Raw genomic sequence first — 8,345 nt, 5'->3', positions numbered from 1 at the left:
TGCAAACTAGATGATAGTATTTAAATAACACTGACTGACAACCCACATTTAGATAGGACTTCAACCATTGATCTCTCACTAAAAGGCTATTATTTAGATCAAATCAATCTAGCCAACTCAATTAACTTCATTAATCCACAATAAATTGGTAGAGTTTGTGATTTGCATTATAATCATCAGTTGAATACGATATGTTAGCTATTAGGTCAGCTAAACAGTATTTTTCATAATTCAACCGATTTCAATTTTTGTATCTATATACACTTCGATACTTTTATCTTTCGGTGTATTAATTTCACGGCGACAAGTTATAAATTTTGAACATCTTTTCGAGTGCAATTTAATCATATATGTTAAATATGATGGGTGACAACTTAAACTTGATCATCTAAGTGAAAATTAATTAGCCCAATCTTTGCACAAAAAAATCATAAGTTTTGATCAAATTCTAGTCACTCGACCAATACCTAGATTTTAACAATTTTGCAATTGTCTCACACTAATTTGGATTATGTAGAACCGAAACGATGTTATTTTGTATTTTCTTGTTAAAATAAAATGACAAAAAAAACTATAAGCTTTGGTCAAATTTCATAGATTTCAAAATCAACCATTAATATTATGACTTTGACAATTTTTTCCAATGGTCACATCGCGAAAAATCTCGGTATTTGATTTCAATCAAATAGTCCATTCTTTCCCCTTTCGGTTTCATACATTGTATGCATTTTTGGACTTGTAAGTCTGTTTTTTTTTTAAAAACGACTCGTAAGTTTGTTATTCATTTTAAAAAACGAGTCGAGGAATTGAAGATTATGAGTCTAGTTATGAATTCATTTATTATATGTTAATTATTATTTATTGTAATTTATATAATCATTTTGATTCTTAAATCTCATTTAACTTAATTTTATACCTTTCTATATCAATGATACATGATTTCGGATTTCAAGCGAAATATTAGTTTTTTTGAAATTTTGATTCCACTTTTTTTTCGATTCGTTTTATGTTTTTAAAACTGTACAAAACACGAAACAAACCAAAAAGAGAGATGGAAGAGAGAGGGTGAGACTCTGAACTGGTAATTATTTTCTATTCAAAAAAAATTTATTATAAAAATAACATCGTATTGTTGGATTTAACTGAAATATAACCGAAATTCAAAATTGTGGGAAATAAATTATACAATCTAAATCATGATTTTTGCAATTAACTTTTAAATGTGTGAAAAAAATTGCAGACACATTTTATGATTTTGGAGACCATTTTCCTTTAAAAAGTTCTTGGAGATTTCATGATTATCACATGCATATGAACCACCAACATTTCTAACACCAACATAATGTTGAGCTGAAAATTACACAAATAGAGCAAATCTAGTTATTACAGTTATGCTCAACTTCACTTAACACAAATAAACCTACCAACAGCATCAAGATTCAATCTTTCAGCTTCTGTTTCCACTAGTTGATTGCTTAAACCACCCACAGTTCAGCCCCTTCTTTCGCCTCCCGCTGTTCTTCCTTCCGCTATGAATGAAGTCCCTCAAAATCACAGTTCTGCTCCTCAAGAATTTGTTGCTCCCTCTGCCTTCCTCCTCCACCTTCGACAGCACGAACTGAATCTTCTGCACCGCTAGTTCCAGCATGCTGATCCTCTCGGACCCCTTTTCAGCCTGCTCGATCACCTTGACTCTCCACGCCTTCATCGTCTCCTTCAGCCTTGGAGAGGACATTTCTTCAGGAGGGCACTCCACTATGTTCTTCACTAGCTGAACATTCAAATCAGCCAGCTGCACTAATGTGTCCTCTGCTTCCTGCAGTTGCTCCTTAACGTCTCCAAAATCGACATTCTTGGCCTTCCTACTCTTCTTGTTAGCCTCCAGTTTCCTTCTCAAGTCGTGCAGTACCGCCTGGATACTTTCCAGCTTCTCAGTATCGGAAGCAAGCCTCTCGAGGATGATTTTGTCATTCAGTTCTTGATTAGGCTCGGTGATTCTAGACGAGAGCTCCAGCTTATCCATGGCCAACTCTTTCTCCATATCTGAATCAGTCAACGGTAGTAATTGATCATGAGCTCTATCCCATCCCTTTGGTCTGCGCTGATGTCTGGTTCCATCCTCGACAGTCTCCCTCAGCTCAAGCATCATATTATCAGAGCCGTTACTAGTATTCCTCATGGAGCTATCAGAGGCTTGATCAAGAGGAATATCTTTCATTAGCATCGAAATTTGGGCTTCTGAGGCTTTGGCTTTTGCTTTCTGCTCACTTTGACACGCTTTCTTGCTGCTGCGTTTATGCTTGTCTCTACCCGAGCTGGGCAGCATCTTCAAGCGGAAACCTTCATCAATCACAGGTTCTTGTTTGCTCTTGGAACTGGATCTTCTTCGTAAGACAGGTTTCTTCGTGTCTTCCATCAATTTTCCGACTACCTTAACTCTCATCTGCAAATTCTGCAAACTAAGAAGGGATTGATCTTCCAAATCCAAAGGCGTCTGAGACATGGCTTCACTACGATGACGAGCAAATTCCTGACATTGCTAACAATAGAAGGAAACGATAAATACTAAATTTCTTGAACTTGAGGATGGAAAATTCAATCTACTTGTGATATAAGAGTGTTTTACCTCAGTCTCTTGGCTGTGTGCAGCTTTATAGTTGGAACGAAGTAGTACATTGTGCTCTATGAGTGTTACATCATCTCTGAGGGAAGCTATCACTGGATCATATGCTGAAAGTTGGGATTTCAGTCCGTTGATTTCGCTCTCCATGAGACAAACCTTCTGCTTCATCTCTTCAATCTCCGACATTTTTGCGGTATTTTTATGCTCGAGATTCCGGCACACCCCAGTGAGCTCTTGGACCTTATCCTTTAACAGAACTTCTTGGACAGAAGAGGCCTGAAGATCTAAACACAATGCAGCTGTTTCAGCCTCCCGGAGTTCGAACTCATTGTTCATTCCTTGGAGCTCTATACTAAGCGTCTGCTCTCTCACTACATTTTCCTCGATTTCTTGATGAAGTAGGCCAATCTCATACTCTAAGTTTTTGTTGACTTTGTGAAGGCTCTGAATTTCCTTCATCTGTGTGGAATTACTTTCAGCGAGAACAGCCACGTTTTCCTCTAGATCTTCCCTTGCTTGCTGAGACCTATGAACGTCAAACTTCAGCTCAGCTACTGTCACGAATAACGTGGAGTTAATCTTCTCAGTAGCTTCAAGCTGCATTCCTGTATCAAAGAGCTCTATCTTGGTTTGAATTAAGCTCTCTGAATTACTTGCTATCTCCTGCTTCATTTGAACATTGCATTCTCTGATTTCTTGGATCTCACTCTCCAAGCTGCACACAGTGTCTTTGAGAACTCGATTTTCGGCCTTCTGTAGGTCAAGCTTGCCCCCTAACTCGCTCATGTCTCGTACAAGGCAACTGTTCACCTCGTGTTGAATGTTCAGATCTTTGAGTAGCGATCTTAGCTCCACAGTTTTCTCTTCTACAAAGCTCTTCAACAAGGCAGATTGGTTGGCGGTTGCCAATAATTCCAAGAGGATATCATCGTTATGCTGTTCCACTTGACATTTCTCCTCTGTCATATCAGAGAACTTCTTCAGTAAACATGCATTTTCCTGCGTCGCTCGAGAGTGCGCTTCATGTAATGCATTATAAGCCGCTTGCAAATCACCTAGCCGAACACAGAGATTTGCCAGCGCAGCCTGAAGCACTAAAGCCGCCTGAGAACCCTTGCTCGCGTCTGATTTTAACTGCATGTTCATCTCTATGAGTTCTTCCCTTTCATTGTTCACAATGGCAAGTTTCTTGGCCATGATTTCCGCCTCCTGCTCTAAATGCTGTTTCTGCAACTCGATCACCGCGCCCTTGGACTGCAACTGCTCAAGGAGGGCCTCCAGAACCGAGTTCTCAACAAAGATCTGCTGTTTTTCGTCTTCATTTTTGGAGATGGTGAATTTCATATCTTTGATATTTTCAAGAATTTGATGCACCAAATTTTGCTCAGTCTCACCATTGTCCTCAGGTGCACAATCTGGACTGCTTCCGAGGGCCGTGAAAATTTGGTATATGCTTAACCTCAGCCTTCCAATTTCATCCAACAAGTGCTCAGCTTCCACCTGCTGCTCAAGGCTTTCACTCTCAAGCTCCGATATCACTTTCTCTGTCAATTTAGATGCATCCACGTGTTTTTGGCACTCGATGATGAGAGCATAATTCTTTTTTTCCATATCTTGTATGAATTTCTGAAAGATAGATATTTCAAACTGTGCTTTCATAGCCTTTTCGAGTTCCTCCTCTGATTCTTTTGTCTTCCATTTGTTTTCTTCTCGCAGGTGATGAATCTCAGTTTCAAGGCCGGCCATCCTCGTCTCGCTTAGTTGCTGCGAACCTATTCGTTCCTGCTTCTCCTCACCAAACGAAACCTTGAGTTTCTCGACTTGAAAATGCATGGCATCATTCTCTTTCTCTAAGTCTGCATATTTCTCTCCCAATTGCCGAAACTTATTCTCTAGGCTTTCATGTGTTCTCTCCACGTTTTCCAGCTTAAGAACCAACCTGTCCCTTTCAGACAGAAGATATGACCTTTCATTCTTGAGCATATCACATATCTCTTCTAATCCCTTCGATTTTTCCTTTAAGCCTTTGAGCTCAACTTTTGCTGCAGACAACGAGTTCTCAAGAACAGCATTTTGTCCCACCAAACTGTTCATGCTCTCAGTTATCACCTGCAACTGAGATAAATGAAAAGCTTTCTCAGCAGCAAGAGTGGCCTTATCTCCATGGAGGAGCAAACAGGATTCTTGCAGCTCCTTCACCTTCTCACGTGATGACTCAAGCTCACAATTCAAGTCTGAGAGGGACTTCTCGGCTTCCACTTTCTTCTTCAAAACTTCGTCCATGCTCTCTAACTTCCTCAACAGAATCTCCTTCTCACTGCTATCCTCTTCGTGCATCGCTTTAAACCTCGAGTTCTCATCCTGCAAGCTCTTCATCGAATTCCCAAGACATTTTGGGTCGAGACCTGCTGCTTCCACTTGTTCAACCAAAGCCTGGTAGCTCTTGTTCAAGCGCTCGATTTCTCCTGCCAAGCATGAGATCTCATGCTGGAGGGACGTGCTTACGCCCATATGGTGCAATACTTCCTTTTCTAGCCTCTCCCTAATCTCCTTCAAACTATGGATCTCATTTTGCATATTCACCATAGACGTTGCTGAAGAGAATGAAGTTCGACTCAAATCATGATTTTCATCCCTAACTTGCTGAAGCTCCTCCTCCAAACCACGTTTGCTTGTCTCAACATCTTCTAGCATCCGAAGCATGTCTTTGAGCTCCGAGGCCAGAGCTCTCTGGCCGTCTTTTGACTGCGAGTGCAGATTCTGCAGAGCCTCGAGAGTTTCCTCAACCTGTGCATGACGAACGCTCTCATCATGCAAACCACACTGAAGTTTCTCGAGCTCCTCCTGCTTGCTCGAGAGCTCTTGGTCTTTCTTTGCAATCTTCTTCTCCAGATCATCAGCTTCAACTCGCAGCGCTTGGTTAGACATATCTAACAGAGTGCACTTCTCTCGTGTAGTCCTGAGCTTCGAAGTTCCAATCAAGACTTCACGGTTAAGGCATTCAACTTCATCTTTTGCGCTACATATATCTCTCTCGTGCTTGGATATCATTTCTAAGCAGTGCTTGTATTGGAGAGCTGAAGCTTCTTTCTCCTTGTTCAGATCAGCAACTGCCTTCCTCAGTTTCAAGGCTTCACTTTTAGCCGTTTCAGCTTGCTTCTTAATCATTCTCGCCTCGTCTTCCTTCGTAGAGATTATGTTCTCCAATTCCGATATTTTTCCAAGACATTGCTCGTACCTACACACTGCTGCTTCATTTTCAAGCTCTAATCTTGACACTTCATCTTTCAGAGTTTGTGCTTCACTCTCCGCTGAAAATGTTCTGTTGTCGAGGCCCATCATATCTTCCTGCAGTCGAGAAGCCATAGCCTCGAGATGAGATATCTTCTCAAAATACTCTTCATTTTTCACCGTTTCTGCAATCTTTTCAGACTCCAACTGAGTGAGGGCTTCCTTCAAAGTTTCAACTTTGGTTTCAGCGCTATCGGCCTTCTCACTGAACCTCGTTGATACCATTTGAGCATGACGCAGCTGCCCCTCTATCTCATCCAGCTTTTTGAGGCATAGCTGATACTGAAGCAGGATACCCTCCTTTTCGACTTCCATATCAGCAAGTGCTTTCTTCAAGACGGGAACTTCGATTTCAGCTCTTCCTGCTCTAGCAGTCTCACTATGAATCTCATCTACAGAATCGTGAGATCTCTCAGCAGAACAAGAATCTCGAGGTGGTGTTTCTTTGAGTCCACACATATCTTGCAATTGCTTTAAACCCCTTTTCTTCATGACTCCATCAGAATCCTCCTGATCAGATGGAGAACTCACGTGTGTGTGCTCAAGCATGCGATCCACATCGCCCTCGTCAACGAGTTCAAAAGGAACTTCATCGGGAAATGCTGCTGCTATTGTTCGATGAGCATGGCGGAGCTCCCCCATTGTATGGTTATATCTTTCAGCTAAAGCATGGTAGGCACGGTAGAACTCTTCAACCAGTTTCATCAACTCGGGGCGTCTCTTGTAGTACATTTCAGCTCGTCTAGCAAATGAATCTGCATCTTCTTCGATGAGCTTGATCATACACTTCACCTTACCATCCATATCTGTAAACCACTAATGCAATTTAATACACCAAAAAGAGTAAAAGACACCACTAATTTCAACATCATTCATAAGCTCTAATACCATATTCAACAGAAACACACACACACACAAACAGAGAGATTTATAGCCAATTTCCATCACCAAAAAGTTGAGTTTATACCTGTGATATTTTGCTGGAGCCATTTTGAGTTCTTTGGGGTGTTGTGGCTATCCCACCACCATGAATACAACCGCCTCGATTCAGAATGAGATACGTTGGCCATGACTCCAGCAAAGAACAAAAATGCAACTCCCTCCGTCCTCTTTGAAAACACCGTGTTTTCTACCCGTAACAGAACAACAGCTGTCGATGAACAGCCGGTTAACACCTAACACGATGCCAAACGATGAGTTCAAAGATTCATACGAGCATTACCATCTAAGAGATCTCTACCAAGCTTATCTAACATGCCTCCAAATCAGTGGAAAATGTCATAGCAATGACAAGATAAACCCATGTCCAGCATATTTGAGAATTAATTTGGTACAAGAATTGCAAAATATTACTCCTATTGAGAAAAATGACATTATTAAGAACTGACTTTTTGAGAAATGAACTAAATGCAAGACAAAGAAACTACGAAATTTTCGACAACTCCTATTGATATGTCAGTGTCAAATAAATGTGCTAATGTTCATCTAACTTAAAGAACAGATTTTTATTCCAAAGTTTCTCAAGAAAAATGCATTTTTTTTCAAAATTTGACAGAGAAGAAGGCATTTTGAATATACCAAATCTGGCCACAGAAAGAATTTATATCCTATAATGAAATTTATTCCAGAAAAAAATATTAATTTCCAGCCAATATGGCTTCATTAAAAGCCCAGACGAAACAGAATCTTCACAAAATTTTAGAGCAATTCGCAAAATTAAAGTAACAAAACAATAAAAGCATGCAAGCATGACAATGTGCTTTCCACAGAACTTCACAAGATCAAATCTTTGGTAAAGAGAAATTCAAAAAGTAACAAAAAAGTCAAACCTTTGCAAATGGGTCTCCAAGAAAAATTCAAAAAAGACAATCCAAAAAAGCAAGAACACTAATTTGCTAAAACCTTACAAATTAAAAGAAACGATACAGAATCTCGAGCAGCAGCTGTTGATATGAATCCACACCAGCCGCTAAATTTCACTTCACTCCATTTTGGCCTCTCTCAAAAATGTAGTCGGCATTTTCTTCTGGAGCTCGGGTTTTGGTTGGTGCAGACAAGCGTCGCAGAATGAACTAACTGTAAAAGCTGTAAAAGTAAATGTATTTCAGAATTTTTTATATATGTGTCTCACTGTGAAGGTGTGACATATGGGAAACTTGGAAATTGCTGTCAAATTGGAATGGTACGTTATAATTTCCTAAATTGGGATTTTCAATTGTCGTAATTTTGGGTTTACAAAATGCTGTTTCAGCGTGACTCATGGTAATGGAAATTTGACTAATATGCCCTTCGATTTAGGTGGGTGTCAATTTCATTTTATTTACTAGAAATTTATTTAGAAAATAGTCTCGTACTAAAAAAATTTATCTAGAAAAAAAGTCTCATACTCCCCTCTGACTTTGTCACGTATAAACTGAATCATTTTCTTTTC

At 39.9% G+C, this 8,345-nt stretch overlaps 1 protein-coding gene across 2 annotated transcripts; it reads right to left on the bottom strand.

Moving 5' to 3' along the window:
* Window positions 1–1,250: 1,250 nt before the first annotated feature.
* On the bottom strand, window positions 1,251–8,083 carry LOC121777104 (protein NETWORKED 1A-like). 2 transcript variants are annotated; one of them, XM_042174246.1, is made up of 4 exons: window positions 7,822–8,083; window positions 6,882–7,089; window positions 2,627–6,720; window positions 1,251–2,539 (listed from the first exon to the last, which is right to left on the bottom strand). In XM_042174246.1, exons 2-4 carry the CDS (start codon window positions 6,982–6,984, stop codon window positions 1,448–1,450), a joined length of 5,289 nt encoding a protein of 1,762 aa, XP_042030180.1. In that variant the 5' UTR covers window positions 6,985–7,089; window positions 7,822–8,083; the 3' UTR covers window positions 1,251–1,447. The 2 variants fall into 2 exon arrangements, with proteins under 2 accessions (XP_042030180.1, XP_042030181.1); XM_042174247.1 differs by having other exon boundaries at window positions 1,251–2,530.
* Window positions 8,084–8,345: the final 262 nt, after the last annotated feature.

The sequence above is a fragment of the Salvia splendens genome, chromosome 18 (genome assembly GCF_004379255.2).
Source record: "Salvia splendens isolate huo1 chromosome 18, SspV2, whole genome shotgun sequence".
NCBI classification, from domain to species: domain Eukaryota; kingdom Viridiplantae; phylum Streptophyta; class Magnoliopsida; order Lamiales; family Lamiaceae; genus Salvia; species Salvia splendens.
This window is presented reverse-complemented; position numbering and strand designations above follow the sequence as displayed.